This window comes from Drosophila santomea, chromosome 2R, assembly GCF_016746245.2.
Source record: "Drosophila santomea strain STO CAGO 1482 chromosome 2R, Prin_Dsan_1.1, whole genome shotgun sequence".
Taxonomy (NCBI): domain Eukaryota; kingdom Metazoa; phylum Arthropoda; class Insecta; order Diptera; family Drosophilidae; genus Drosophila; species Drosophila santomea.
In genome coordinates, this window is record NC_053017.2 from 6,625,387 (window position 1) to 6,639,687 (window position 14,301).

The 14,301-nt window shown below is 42.7% G+C and overlaps 5 protein-coding genes across 6 annotated transcripts in view; 3 read left to right on the forward strand and 2 right to left on the reverse strand.

Moving 5' to 3' along the window:
- Nucleotides 1-559: 559 nt before the first annotated feature.
- LOC120445785 lies at nucleotides 560-1,069 on the forward strand. Its single transcript, XM_039626388.2, has 2 exons — nucleotides 560-733; nucleotides 797-1,069. The coding sequence occupies exons 1-2, from the start codon at nucleotides 560-562 to the stop codon at nucleotides 974-976; spliced, it is 354 nt and encodes a 117-aa protein (XP_039482322.1). The 3' UTR covers nucleotides 977-1,069.
- Nucleotides 1,070-1,380: 311 nt separating this feature from the next.
- LOC120445186 (probable ATP-dependent RNA helicase DDX23) lies at nucleotides 1,381-4,081 on the forward strand. The gene is made up of 2 exons (XM_039625400.2): nucleotides 1,381-1,627; nucleotides 1,680-4,081. The coding sequence occupies exons 1-2, from the start codon at nucleotides 1,461-1,463 to the stop codon at nucleotides 3,976-3,978; spliced, it is 2,466 nt and encodes an 821-aa protein (XP_039481334.1). The 5' UTR covers nucleotides 1,381-1,460; the 3' UTR covers nucleotides 3,979-4,081.
- A 26-nt stretch (nucleotides 4,082-4,107) lies between these two features.
- LOC120445187 (cysteine-rich protein 2-binding protein) lies at nucleotides 4,108-6,781 on the reverse strand. Its single transcript, XM_039625401.2, has 5 exons — nucleotides 6,308-6,781; nucleotides 6,102-6,253; nucleotides 5,872-6,046; nucleotides 4,569-5,803; nucleotides 4,108-4,499 (listed from the first exon to the last, which is right to left on the reverse strand). The coding sequence occupies exons 1-5, from the start codon at nucleotides 6,715-6,717 to the stop codon at nucleotides 4,144-4,146; spliced, it is 2,328 nt and encodes a 775-aa protein (XP_039481335.1). The 5' UTR covers nucleotides 6,718-6,781; the 3' UTR covers nucleotides 4,108-4,143.
- Nucleotides 6,782-8,944: 2,163 nt separating this feature from the next.
- Nucleotides 8,945-11,270, reverse strand: LOC120445504 (intraflagellar transport protein 46). Its single transcript, XM_039625953.1, has 2 exons — nucleotides 10,839-11,270; nucleotides 8,945-10,012 (listed from the first exon to the last, which is right to left on the reverse strand). The coding sequence occupies exons 1-2, from the start codon at nucleotides 11,034-11,036 to the stop codon at nucleotides 8,945-8,947; spliced, it is 1,266 nt and encodes a 421-aa protein (XP_039481887.1). The 5' UTR covers nucleotides 11,037-11,270.
- Nucleotides 11,271-12,621: 1,351 nt separating this feature from the next.
- The window catches only part of LOC120445325, a 40,221-nt gene continuing 38,541 nt past the window's right edge, over nucleotides 12,622-14,301 (forward strand). For both annotated transcript variants that reach the window (XM_039625648.1, XM_039625649.1), the window contains exon 1: nucleotides 12,622-13,068. The gene's annotated coding sequence lies outside the window, so the exon portion shown is untranslated. The remainder of the gene's footprint in view (nucleotides 13,069-14,301) is intronic.

A 14,301-nucleotide genomic window follows, 5' to 3' on the forward strand; every position in this document is an offset into this window, starting at 1 on the left:
ACACAAAATAATTAGAACTAAACTCCAAACTACAGTTGGATCAAACATTCTGTCAGTTTTACAGCTTTATCAAAGTGCATTGAATAAAATAACAAATACAGTAGGATATCTTAGAATAAACCAAATATTTTAATGCTATGTACGATATATTATGTTTTTGAAACATACTTATAATCTTATCCGGAAGGCAATCACTTTAAGGCAATTAAGTTTATAAACGGTAATCAATTAAAAACAATTAAGGAGGTGAAAATTGTTGGATGCTACAATAAAAACCGATAAAGCAAACTAAGTATATTCATTAATAATGTATGTTCGCAAATATAAATATATAATTTATGTCCAGATATTTATAATTAAAAAGTCTGCTAAATAAGAATAATTTAATGAATGACCAAGCACATTGATTGTCTCTAAATATAGTACTTAATTGGTCGGCCTTCTTAGAAATTGATAATAAAATATAGCTCTTCAAAAGAGATAAGTTATTGGTTTTCTACGGGCAGCTCTTCTATAAAAGTAGGTGCCCAATTGGAGAATTGTTCATTAAACTAATACAATGAAGGTCTTGCAAATCGCTCTCGTATTTTCGGCTATAGTGGCCATAGCCTTCGCTGCAAACGCCAGTTGGGGGGCTAAACTGTCCAGCAGTAAGTTGGTCAGCACTCAGAACGTGACCCTCCACAAGAAGGCAAACCAATATGTGAGCAGTCTCATCAGTTTCCCCCTGACGGTATGTAGAGTATTGCGTTTTATCGAGAAATATTTCAATATATTTTATACCTAATTTAAACAGGGCCAGACCAACACAAAAACCATTCGGTACATTAGCATAACTGATAGGTTTACCAACAGTTCGGGACCGTCTTCCACCTTGTGGTCAGGTGGGCCAGGATTCATTAGTGCCATGGTCAATGTCACGAGCCAGCTTTCCCAAGGAATCAACGTGACTGCTCAATTTTGGGTCGATGCCTAAGCTTCCCGGATAAAAAATCGTAAAATTTCATGTTTTGTAATAAATAATAATATAATTCCGAATTGGTAAATAAATATTTTCAAAGCTCAAGATGATAAACTGTAAAATAGACATGTCGCAATCGCAGAAAATCGTCAAAAAATATGTCAAAAAATTAGGTCTATTGGTGATTTCTGATAAAATTAAAATTTATAATTTATGCAAACAAAAGTAAATGGGAAAACAGATGATTACTGCTCTTTCGATTAAAATGATTGTTTTATAACACTTAAGGTGCCACAGAAACTAATACATACATAATGGAAATAATTAATTTATATAGGTCGTGGCTGTTACAATTATTTTAAAAATGCCAAGCGAAACTATCGATGTTTTATTACCGATAGTCGTTTTTTATGGGATTTATGGAACGGTCCTATTATCAGCTGTTTATTTCCGCAAGCCGAAAACTTTAACAAGACTTTGATTAATTTGGAAAGAAACTATGGTTAACGATAAAAAGCGTCGCTCGCGGTCACGGGAGCGCCACAGGGAAGATCGACCGGCAATGGGCAATCCCCGGGATCGCGAGCGGGAACGAGATCGTGTGAGGGAGCGGGACAGGCAGTACGAAAGGGAGAAGGAAAGACGCCAGCGGCGGTCGCGTTCCCGGTGGGTTTTACTTTCAATTATGGTGAAATAAACAACTAAACTTGTGTTTCAGAGAGGATCGCAACAGGCGAAGGTCACCCGAACGACAAAGGCCTCGTGATAATGTCCGAGAGCGGTCAAGAGAAAGAGGTGGTGTCGGCGGTGGAGGAGGAGGTGCAGTGGAAAAGAAGGCCAAAATGGATTCTGGCGATGCCCCACCAAAACCTTTAATTGTTGACGAAGAAGATCAACAGGATAGCAAGGATGCAAAGCTGAAGAAAGAGCCTCTCTCGCTGGAGGAGCTGCTGGACAAAAAGAAACGCGAGGAAGAAGCCAGAAGCAAACCAGTTTTCCTCACGAAGGAGCAAAGAGCCCTGGAGGCCATCAAGCGACGCCAGGAGGAAGTGGAGCGACAGCGAGCTGCCCATGATGCTGCCCGTGAGCAAATGGCGGCCGCCAGCAAGGTTAGTATCTCTATGGGCACGGCCATGGCTTCGGGAGCCCCGCCGCCGGCGATTATGGCACCGCCACCCAAACCGGATCGGCGAGAACGAGGTGGTGGTCGAGATCGAGGCGACAGGAACGATAGAGGCGATCGAGGCGATGACAAGCGAGCAGAAGACCTTACCCACAAAGACAAGGAAAAGGAGTTAGAAGCCATCCGAGAACGCTACCTGGGCATTATCAAGAAGAAGCGTCGTGTTCGCCGACTCAACGACCGCAAATTTGTTTTCGATTGGGATGCTGGAGAAGATACCTCCATTGACTACAACAATCTCTATAAGGAACGCCATCATGTCCAATTCTTTGGCAGAGGAAATGTGGCCGGCATCGATATTAAGGAACAAAAGCGAACACAGAGCAAATTTTACGGAGATCTCCTGGAGAAAAGGCGAACCGAGGCAGAAAAGGAACAGGAGAAAGTGCGACTAAAGAAGATGAAGCGTAAGGAGGACAAGCAGAAGTGGGACGATCGACACTGGTCCGAAAAGGACAATGATGAAATGACTGAACGCGATTGGCGTATCTTCAGGGAGGACTACAATGTTACAATTAAGGGTGGGAGAATTCCCAATCCCATCCGAAGTTGGAGTGAGTCCGGATTCCCCAAGGAGATCATCGACATTATCGACAAAGTGGGCTACAAGGAACCCACGCCCATTCAAAGGCAAGCTATACCAATTGGTTTGCAGAACAGGGATATTATTGGCGTGGCTGAGACTGGTTCCGGTAAAACATTGGCCTTCCTCATACCTCTGCTCTCTTGGATTCAATCCCTGCCCAAGATCGAGCGTCTGGAGGATGTGGACCAGGGTCCCTATGCCATTATCATGGCTCCCACGCGTGAGTTGGCCCAACAAATCGAGGAGGAAACAACCAAATTTGGACAACCTTTGGGCATACGAACTGTGGTCGTCGTGGGTGGTTTGTCAAGAGAGGAGCAGGGCTTCCGCCTGCGGTTGGGCTGTGAGATTGTCATTGCTACTCCAGGTCGTCTCATTGATGTGCTGGAAAATCGGTATTTGGTACTGAACCAATGTACATACATTGTCCTCGATGAGGCCGATCGTATGATAGACATGGGCTTTGAGCCAGATGTTCAAAAGATCTTGGAGTACATGCCCGTCACCAACCTGAAGCCCGATACCGAGGAGGCTGAGGACGAAACGAAGCTGATGGAGAACTTCTACACTAAAAAGAAGTACCGCCAAACCGTGATGTTTACGGCAACGATGCCACCGGCTGTGGAAAGATTAGCTCGGACGTATCTTCGGCGACCGGCAACGGTTTACATTGGATCTGTTGGAAAGCCGACAGAGAGAACAGAGCAAATAGTGTACATGATGGGCGAGAACGACAAGCGCAAGAAGCTTATGGAGATTCTTTCGAGGAAAATCGATCCACCAGTTATTATCTTCGTTAATCAAAAGAAGGGCGCCGATGTTCTGGCGAAGGGACTGGAGAAACTGGGCTACAACTCGTGCACATTGCACGGTGGCAAGGGTCAGGAGCAGAGAGAGTATGCTTTAGCTGCTTTGAAATCAGGCGCAAAGGACATACTGGTGGCCACCGACGTTGCTGGTCGTGGTATCGACATCAAGGACGTGTCCTTGGTTATAAACTATGACATGGCCAAGACCATCGAGGATTACACACATCGTATCGGTCGTACTGGTCGTGCTGGCAAAACCGGTTGTGCCATTTCGTTTGTCACCAAAGACGATAGTGCTCTGTTCTACGATCTTAAGCAATGTGTGTCTGCAAGTCCTGTCTCGACCTGTCCGCCGGAGCTAATGAATCACCCGGAAGCGCAGCACAAACCGGGCACGGTGGTTACTAAAAAGCGCAGGGAGGAAAAAATATTCGCCTAAGCTGGCACATCTTAAACAGAACTACTTTAGGTTAAATATAAAAACTAATAAAGTTGGGTATGCCCATGTTCGTGACTTGGCAACCAAAATTTCATTCTGGAAATTGTCGTTTGAAACTATGAATACAAGTAACATTAGATTAAAAAGCATTTATTTGAACAGGTCTCATCTCTGTAATCTCAAAAAGAAGGCATTTCTGCTCTGCTTTGAGTCCAGAGGCAGATATTTGTCATAAAAGTCCAAGATGATTTCCTCCATCTTAAATCCGAATTTCTGGTACAACATTACGGCCGCGTTGGTGGCAGAAACGTGCAACGTTATGTCCTTGGACATACAAGTCTGGATAAGATGATATAACATGAAGCTGGCAATGCCACTGCGTTGCCAACACGGGCGTACCGCCATGAATGAGATGTAGGCCTCGTTGTAACCTACATCGGGCACAAGGAATCCGCAACCGATAACCAGCTTCTTGTACAACGCCACTACGCTGTAGTCCGGGTAGCTGAGGCACTCACTTACTAAAAGGAAAAATGTCATTCATATGCGTACATTTTAAAAGCTAACAAAAAAAAAAGTAAGAAACTCACCATCAATATTAGGCCAAAACGTACTTTGCAGTAAGGCGTTTACCGCCGGAATATGTTGCGGTCTTACAAAACAAAAGTCGATGGTAGATCTTGTGGGATGAGATCCGTTTACTCGATGCTGCAGCTCGCACATAAGCTTCAACCAGGGAGGAGCCATCGTTTCGCTTCGAAAGATGAATGGATGAAGAACCCTCTGAGAATATGGCGATTCAAAGAGCTCGTACTGAGTGCATCCCGCCAGGCGGGCGTGAAAAGAGCTCCTTGCATCCTGCCTTGAATGGGCTAGCAATTGATATCTGTCAAGTATTTCGGCCTTCTGATGACCCAGCTGCTTTAAGCGTGCTCTTCCCAGGGGGTCTATGTGCTCGTCCAAGTTGAATATGTGGCGATTGTGGTCCCTTTTCCACTTTCGAAGGGAAAGTTTTCGGTATAGACGCCGTACATAGGCAGGTATGGATATTTGGCATTGATCCTCCAAAGAAAATATTCTATCTAGTCGTTGATACAACTTTTGTTCTTCGTACACACTCATTAGTTGGAGATTTTCGACAGGAATGGCCAGGTCATCCGAGTCCTGCGCTTCCTGCAACCAAGGCCAATTTCTCCGTGGTTGTCTTACAAATCCACTCGGTTTGCAAGGCTCTACGAAAGAGGATTTGCTCTGCGCCACGACATCTTCATCTTGCATTATCTCTTCCAGTGGTTCCTCTTTAATGCTATCGCTTGCCTCTTGCGCCTGATAATTGGTAACCTGAACAATGCGGGGCTGATAGTCGGGTGATTCTCCCTCTTCTGCCTTTTCATCCTCCACCTCGCCCTCTTTTTGTTCTTCGCTGCTTTCGGCTACAATTTCTTCAGTTGATTTGGGTTTAGTCTCTACAGTGGCATTTGGTATGGCAAAATTTGTATCGATGTCGAAAAGACCGTCACTATTTAAAGGTGCCTGGAGCAATGGTTCGGTCATGAAGAAATCATTTTTACCCGCTCCAATCAGAGGGGCTGGCATTATGCCTGGTAGGCTACCAAACATGGTAAAATCATCGCTTCCCAAACTTTCTGCCAGAAAGTCCATCAGGCCTGCTTGGACCATGCTTAAAGGCTGATGCTGTGGTTCTTCTTCGTCCTCTCGACTTGGTGGGGCTACAATTTCTTGAGGGGCTGGTGGCACTGGAAGCGGTTCTGTTGACATGGGCACAGGTAGTGCTTGTACCTTTGGCTGACGACCCATATAAGGACTGGAATAAAAAAAACGAGCAGTTTAATAAGTACACATAATTTTAAACAAATTTAAATTATATCTTACATGGTGCGGGCACAGCCCTCTGTTGAATTAGTTTTCTCAGCTTCCACTTTAATAAGCGATAAGTTATCCTGGGTATTATCCGTCACTGAGACCTCGCTGCTACAGCTGGTCTCGTCCGCTGCGGGCAACCGCTTTTCAATACGCATTTGTAGCCGCAGCTGTTGCTTTTTCTCATCTGAAATGTGGTGAATTGTAAGACCTATTATTATATTAGCTTCAATAGTACTTACATTCTCTGAGAACGCTTCTCGGGGTTAGAAATGGTTTGGCCAGTTTCCACCAGCCGTGCTCCTGAAAGACATCCAGACCGGACTGAAAGTATTCCGGACTGTTGTGGGACAGTGCGCCGGATACGGAACCAGTCCATTGTTTGCGACGCCGCCTGAACAAGAGGAGTACATTGGAGGTGTTTAATTTTACTTTTACTAACACTTACACATTGGGACCGAATATGTAATTCCAGTTCTTGTCCACAAAGCTGATGATGTGCGTGCGCCAGTGGAAGAATCCATGGTGACCCAAACCCTTTTGTTTGATGGACAGATTGTAGAGCGTTAGGGTGAGCACCAACAGCCAAGGTATCCTTTGCCGCAGGATCGCTTCCTTTATGGGTTCTAAGGCTGTGGCCACGACCGATCCCTGGGCTTTATCCAGCACACACTTGACGCACGTGAACTCGAAGAAAACGTCGCCCAAAAGATCTCCGGGCGTGCTCGCATGCGGCAGGCATTTGATGTGCACCATTCGCCGGCATTCCTGACACTCTAGGTAATTGTCGTCCTTCACCGGCAATTCACAGTAGCGGCATGGCCCTTGGGGATCATCCCAGTTACTGGGACGATTCATTTAGTCGCTAAAACAGCACAAACTGCAAGGTTGAAACAATCAACAAGACAATGTGTTGTTTATGTGTTACCGTTTCCTAGTTTTCGACTTATACCAAATTTAAGGAACGCCTAATTTAAAAAATACCAAAAACTCTGTGCACGGGTTACATTTGTAAGCGTGTGTTAAAATAATTTAAATATTGAAAGCAAAAATAATTTAATTTGTATTTCAGTTAATTTCAGTAATTATAAAGCTCCTAATTATTTGTTGCATTGCACTTGTAGAAGACATCAACAGTTGCAAACCCAAATATGTATGCTATGTATTTCTAATTGTCTTAAATATTTTGCTTATTTACTAATAATTCATTCATATTTGAAGCACTCATTAAATCACTTAATTAATAGAAACAAGAGACAACGCTATAAACTATTTCCAAGCGTATCATATACCCGCTATTTAGCTTATTTTTAACCTTTTCGGCCTTAGAAATGGAAATTATAAAAAAAAAGGTGGAAAAATCAAAAAATTTCTACAAATGTTTTAAAAATGTGGAATTGACAGATTTCGGCGGCTTGTGAGCGTTGAAGTGGGCGTGGACTGAAACAAAATTGCACTGCGACTTTATAATCTGCTTCCATAATCTCAACTTTCTAAGTTCGCGAAATCACAGATTTTGTACGTACGGAAAGTAGGATATGGCTTATTCGACTCGTCTGTGATCCTGATCAAGAATATATACACTTTATAAGTTCCTCCTACCTGTTACACTCTTTAAACAAATCTAGCATTCCCTGTTACTCTACGAGCAATAGGTATACATATTCGTTGCATTGCTTTTTGTGCTTATGTCTAGAAGCATGTCATAGAAGAATCCGTTTGATTAGTGCCAGTCCAAAACTGTCGGTTGATCAAAGATGCGGTTGCCACGCCCTCCGACCACCGCCCACCATGCACCACCCACCGCCCTGCGTCCTTTGGCCATGCAACGAAAATGACATTAATGGGCTCTTTACGGCTTACGCATAATTAAGGCTGTTTCCGGCACACTCGCCATTGGACCTGGACCCATTGCTTTTGGCCCGGTCAGTGTGTTGTCTTAAGCGGGCCTAATTAGGCATCGCCGGCTGTTGCGTTCTGGCGGAGCTGTTGCTTCTGCTGCTGTTGTGTGTTTGATGAAGTGCATGATTGGTTTACGGGTTTAAGTGGGATGGTCGGAACTGCAGTTCGGATAAGTGGGGTTTTCAGTTGCAAAATAAAGCTTTACGGATCCTTTGATGATCTGTTTTCTTTTTTTGAAAATCACTTTATATTCGTGGAACGAAGAATGCCCTAATTAGTACATCAAATTATGCGGTTTATATCTATTGGGAATATTTACGAGTTTACTACAACACTCATGGTTTTTAATTCAGATTTTTCTTCCTTTAATTTCTGTAAAACCAAACGAGTTAAATTCCTTCAACCTTTTTGTCTGCCGCCCTCGAGGAAATGTTCATTTTATTCGCGACTGCCCGCTGGCAAGTCGAAAATGGCGAAATAATATAGTGAAATTAAAAATAAATTAATTTCTTTGTACTACAGAAAAAGTTACATTCCTGAATTATGTTTTAAAGCACTACTATATCTTGGTACTGCGAAAGTTGAACACTCACAGATTCCTCAAAGCTCGATGGTAAATATTTTCTGGAAAGAGCTTGACAAGTTGGATAGCCTTACTTGCTGATTATGACATTTACAGATGAGATGCTGGTTAGAATTTGTTTGGCTTCCCACTTTTCCATAACTTCTGTATTTGTTCTCAATCAGTAGACTTATTGCACCTTTGGTCCACGACTATTTTGTTGACCGTTTTCCGAGCGATTTAAGGCCAGGTCCTGCCACAAAGGGAGAAGTAAGGGGAAAACTGTGGGGCATTCCCATCGAGAGGGGCAAACAAACGCCGTCTGGCTGTCACTTAATCGAAGCCATTAGCGTTATTAGTGGGCCCGCTACCAGCCGATGCACTGAAAAAAAAACAATTTACGATGCTCGATGAATATTATATTAAATGAAGCTTTAAATTAACTCGCCGTCCGGTGTGTGTCTGGACCTGGGTCTTGTTTAGTAGATAGAAAATATAATTAATTAATAAAATATAAACTCTTAGAATAATTATTTACTTAAAAACTTGTATAAATACATATATTTTATAAAACAAATATTTTATTAATTTTCTTGATTTTCACATGATTAAAGGTATATATTATTCCCACGCCTGACTGGCGGCCAAGTAGAGGGCAAAGAGTGTGTGGACATTGTGGATGTAGTCCGCCTGCGACTCCAAAGGTCCTTCCACTCCGAATCTCTCGCAAAGCACTCCCACGTAGTCAGCTAGAGAATTGTTCTGCTGTAGGCAGGATCTGTAGGCCTGATCTAGGGCATTTTTGGTTTCCTCATCGTTAAAGGATCTCGGCCAATCCTCCAAGAGGGCATCTATGTCCTTTCTGGGCTGTGCATCGTACATAGATTGAGTCATATGCACTTGTTCAACCTCAGTGATCCACTTATCTATATCCTTTCCCGATCGGGCGGTGGGAATTAGAGATGCGGAGGAGGCATGACGGGGATTTCGCCCCATGCTTCCACTCAATACCGACCGAAGTTTCATATTCAGCAGACTGGGCTCACTTTGAGCGCCAGAGGGTTCATCGAGCAACCATAAGCCCAATTTCTCCAAGTGATCATTCAGCTCCTTCTGGCGTTGGGCCTGCAAAAGTGGTGGAGCCTGGACTTTCAGAAGAGCATCCACATCACCCACGGCGGGCACAAACTCGGGGATAAATGGCTGCAGGTGGAAAGGAGTATCGATCGTTTGCGGGGTGTATTTGACGATATAGGGAAAGAGTTCCTTGAGCTCTCCGGGCACGGACAGATCTTCCCATTTATCGGGACTCATGGTAAAGGATTGCTCATCTTGCCGCTCGGATCTAACTGCTCCACCGGCACTGCCCCTCATGGGAAGGGTTAGCTTGTGATGTGGTAACATGGCTCCGCCTCTTGCTCCTCCGGATCCCATTCCAGCACCCATTGCGGCCTCCTCGCTGCCGGAACTCATGGTGTCATCCGGTACTGGCTTGGAACTCCGGTTACTTCCCGGTCGCTTTTGCATGTTCGGCCCGGGCACCAGACCCGTCATTCCCACGCCCATGGTCATTCCCTGGGGCAGATGCATCTCGCTGTCATCGTCATCCTCACTGTCCTCCGCCTCGTCATCGTGGTCAATGATGTCCTGCAGCAGACCATCGTCATCTGTAGAGTTGTTTTGGAACTGCTGTATTGAAAAGTGATGAAAGGTGGATGAGTAATGTGGGCGTTAAGCAAATAAAAGGGATTTGAGCAAGTAAATTAAATTTAAACAGTTTATAAGATCCTATTTTACAAGGTTTATATATTTTATATAATTAAATAAAAACAAGAGAGAACGCTATAGTCGAGTTCCCCGACTATCTGATACCCGTTACTCAGCTAGTGTAACTGCGAAGGACAGTTTTTGGCGGTTTGTGGGCGTTAGAGTGGGCGTGGCCAAAAGTTTTTTGGCAAATAGATAGAAATTTACAAGACTAATACAAAAATGAAAAAATATCAAAACATTTTTCAAAAGTGTGGGCGTGGCAGCTTTAGGCGGTTTGTGGGCGTTAGAGTGAGCGTGGCAAAAAGTTTTTTTGCAAATCGATAGAAATTTACAAGACCAATACAAAAATGAAAAAATATTAAAACATTTTGGGCGGTTTGTGGGCCTTAGAGTGGGCGTGGCAACCTGAATCGACAAACTTGCGCTGCGCTATACTTAATCTCAACTTTCTAGCTTTTGTAGTTCCTGAGATCTCGACGTTCATACGGACAGACTGACAGACGGACAGACGAACAGACAGACGGACGGACAGACAGACGGACGGACAGACGGACATGGCCAGATCGACTCGGCTACTGATCCTGATCAAGAATATATATACTTTATATGGTCGGAAACGCTTCCTTCTGCCTGTTACATACTTTTCAACGAATCTAGTATACCCTTTTACTCTACGAGTAACGGGTATAATTAGATTTTGATGTATTTAATTTGCAATTTTTTACTTATATTCATTTTCACTCACCATTCGACGGTGCCTGCCAGCGGCTGCTCTTTGTACACCTCCAGTGGCGACTCCTTCCACGCCCACTGCTCCTGCTCCACTCCCTGCTGCCCCACCTCTAGCACCGCCTGGTCCTCCATTTCGGGGCTCCATTTGAACACTGCTCAGATGCTTGGAGTCGGGTCCGCCAATTGTGATCTCCTCGTCGTAGAAGTTCATGGTCAAGACCAGCTGCGAGGACCCTGATTCTGATTCAGATTCAGATTCGAATAGCTCTCCAGCTGCGAGTCCTCTCGAGCTATTCAGTTTCCTTTCACCGTTTTCCTGCCCACTTCCTGGCTTTCCGCGAAATTCGCACAACACTTGCTTGCAATTTTCCGCTCCTTTTGCAGGTGCAGGTTCCTCGTCCCTGTTTCCTATCTTCAGAACAGAGGTTTCTTCTTTTTCCGCGTTTTCCGCTTTGTTTTTCCTGCTTTTACTTGCTTACCTGCTGGAAACTTGTCAATTGCTTTGGCCAATGCCGGTGTCGATGTCGATGTGGTCGTCCTGACAACGCAACCCAGTACGCTGCACTTGAAGAAATATTACCCTGAGTTTAAACTGTAAAACAGTATATATTTGTTTGTTTTAAGTATACACCACTTTTTTTTAATTATAAGTGACAAATTAGTTTTACAAATATACATAACTTAGAGAAAACACACTCATATGATATGCACGTTTTCTTTCTGTGCATCAAGTGGTTGTTATTGTCATATCCTTTTTGGCCTGCGTAAACACTTACAGCTGAAACAGTTGCCCTTTGTTATGGGCCAGGGTTTTAATTACATTCAATTTTTGAACCGATTTACCATCGGCGATCGTCCTTATTCAGTTTAAATAATTTGTAGCTACTGTTTAATGAGAAGTTTATGGCGCCGTTTTATTAATGAGCGTGCGAAATTTAGGACACTTTTCAATGTTCCCATGAAAGGCTTAACCAAATTGGTTTACCAGACGCCGTCTTTCCGGTACTTATTTCATAACGAGGTTCTAAATAACATATGTGGGTTTTTTTTTGGAAAAGAACAGTAATATCTAATAACTCTTTTTCCTTAGCGAATTTCCCTTTCCGTGGACCATACGACACAAATCTGTTTTTGTCCGAAAAATTCCAATCTGAAATTAATTTATGAAATTTTTAATATTGCAAAAAATAAAGCGAATAATTATATATACGACATTTATATTTTCATTCATTCTAAACCTAAAAATGCGAGGTTGATTATAATTTGGAAGTAATCATGCACCAAAATGTTATCAAAACAACAAATGTGATGTATTTTACATATTATTAATAAATTTTGTATGTCCTAGCATTGTAAAGACTATTTAAATATTTAAAATTAATATTAAAAACTTAAATATAAATTTATATTTTCTTACACTTAATATCAATGTCCTATTTAATGTAATATTTTGAACTACGTCCATGTCTTCCATTCAAAAACACCTTAGAAAATCTTTACTTCAGCACTTTAAACATATATGATTCCTTTTTTTTAATTAAGCACTATCTTTAGAAATCATTTTGTCAAGACACACGAGAGGATGCAAATTATCTTAAATTTTTTGTAGATCTTGATATGTATAAATTTAGATGTTCTATATTTTTGCTAAAACAAATATGCCCCTGCTTCCTCCGATTCATGGGTACAACACTCTGTTAACATGCTGTTAGCCGGGACTAACAGTGGCGGGAGATCGAACGGCCACACTGACTACTTGTTTTGCCTGCCATACATCGGCATTCGGTTTTTGAATCTTGTGGCGTGCGGACGTAACGTATCTGCGACTTTTTCGTCTTTGGGCGCGCGTATATTGGTGCCGTTTTATCACGCTATCTTAATAACAGCGATAACAGCAGCAGCATCCGCCACTAATTAAATGCTGAAGTGTCTGTGTGTCAATTGAATCTGTACGACTTTTGATTGAATTAAATTGCGAATTACAAAACACAATAGCAATCGGCAATTAACGGTTATAAAGCCGGACCAGTGCGGTGATAAAAACAATTTGATCGGGTGCCAAAAGATATTTTTGCACACACTCCTTTTTTGGGATAATTAAAAGGACAGTGTTTCGTCCCGTGTGTGTCCTTCCGGTGGACTGAGAGTGTGTGTGCAGTGGTTGTGGAGGAATTTCTCATTAAACCGGCGCTAAAAGGATTACGAACCCGTTCTTCTTCATCAGACCCGCGGACCGAGTAACGGTAAGTTGCGGGGGACTCCCCCACATACATTTATATTATCACACAGAAGATTATAAAAAAGGCTAAATGATTAAAGAAAAAGCAATAGGTGCGAAGAAATCTTAAAGACTCAAAGGTTAACCTGTTACACTCTAGAGATACTAAGTATAATTTTTTGCTCAAAATATATATGTACATGTAGGGATTGTACAGCCTTAGGGAATTTTTTCACTGTGTACATCTTTAATTCCTCATCCGTTTTATGCGTTGGCTTTTCACACGACCCTCGCAAGAGTCGGAAAGGGTTGACCATGTTTCGGCCGGGGTTAATATGGTTCTGGTGAGGTTAAACCGTTCTAGGGGAATACAAATCCCACCCCGCCTTCACCACCCACATACCACCCCTCCCCTTCCCTTGACGCGCCAAACAATGGAACCCCCGAAAAAGTGCCGGCAATAAAACGAAATTGTTTTGAATTATTGAGATCTGGCAGAAAGAGCGGCCTGTAACCGGATGGTACCTTCCAGGCTTGGGTTTTTTTTCATTTTGTTTAAATATAATTTATATTTGGCGCATTTATAGCCAGGACCTCGGGACCCGGAAAAGGACTGAGCACTCTTATAGGTGTCTGGGGGCATTAACGGTTAACATGTTTGCGGTTTTTGATTGCTGCCAAGTCCTTTTATCAGCCCATAAAACGAGGGTCTTCCAACGCGTGCCCCCCATTTTCGGGGCCATATGTTGGGCGTGAGGAAGTTGAAAGGGGTTGCATTTTAGGGTGGGTGCTGTGGTTTCCGCAAATTGGCGAAGGTTTTTTATAGAGTTCAGCGGAGTAACGACCAGTTTATCAATTTTGTGCGCAGCTTTAGTCACCGCCCGATAAGAGTTGTATGCAAACTGCAAGTCGGGTCGCTGCACTGACAACAAAGACAAGTGTTAATTGTGGATAAATAGTTTGATTTAAGTTTGTTTTTTATCAAAGATATCCTAGTTTTGTATATAAGTTTTAATACAAGTAACACAAAAGCCTACTTTTCAGCAAAGAGATTGTTTAGAGACTTACCATAAAACCATTAATTAAGCCATCCTCATTCAACAGAAATAAACCACTTACAAACTTAGGTTAAATTAACCGAAAATCCATCCACCATTAATATCGAAGGGCATCATTTTCGCTTTCCTTTTTCTTCGCACTCAATTGCAACCTTTAGCCAATATTGAGATTCATTTGCAGCGAGGAGAATCTAATTTCT

What these genes read in the sequence shown, in the direction of transcription:
- LOC120445504 (XM_039625953.1), bottom strand. Translation starts at nt 11,036, where the DNA reads ATGAACTTCTACGACGAGGAGATCACAATTGGCGGACCCGACTCCAAG. An exon ending in CTGGCAGGCACCGTCGAATG is followed by an intron (nt 10,013 to 10,838) that starts GTGAGTGAAAAT and finishes TTTTCAATACAG; the next exon opens with CAGTTCCAAAACAACTCTAC.
- LOC120445187 (XM_039625401.2), bottom strand. Translation starts at nt 6,717, where the DNA reads ATGAATCGTCCCAGTAACTGGGATGATCCCCAAGGGCCATGCCGCTAC. An exon ending in TACATATTCGGTCCCAATGT is followed by an intron (nt 6,254 to 6,307) that starts GTAAGTGTTAGT and finishes CCTCTTGTTCAG; the next exon opens with GCGGCGTCGCAAACAATGGA. An exon ending in GAGGGCTGTGCCCGCACCAT is followed by an intron (nt 5,804 to 5,871) that starts GTAAGATATAAT and finishes TTTTTATTCCAG; the next exon opens with TCCTTATATGGGTCGTCAGC.
- LOC120445186 (XM_039625400.2), top strand. Translation starts at nt 1,461, where the DNA reads ATGGTTAACGATAAAAAGCGTCGCTCGCGGTCACGGGAGCGCCACAGG. An exon ending in CAGCGGCGGTCGCGTTCCCG is followed by an intron (nt 1,628 to 1,679) that starts GTGGGTTTTACT and finishes CTTGTGTTTCAG; the next exon opens with AGAGGATCGCAACAGGCGAA.
- LOC120445785 (XM_039626388.2), top strand. Translation starts at nt 560, where the DNA reads ATGAAGGTCTTGCAAATCGCTCTCGTATTTTCGGCTATAGTGGCCATA. An exon ending in TCATCAGTTTCCCCCTGACG is followed by an intron (nt 734 to 796) that starts GTATGTAGAGTA and finishes TAATTTAAACAG; the next exon opens with GGCCAGACCAACACAAAAAC.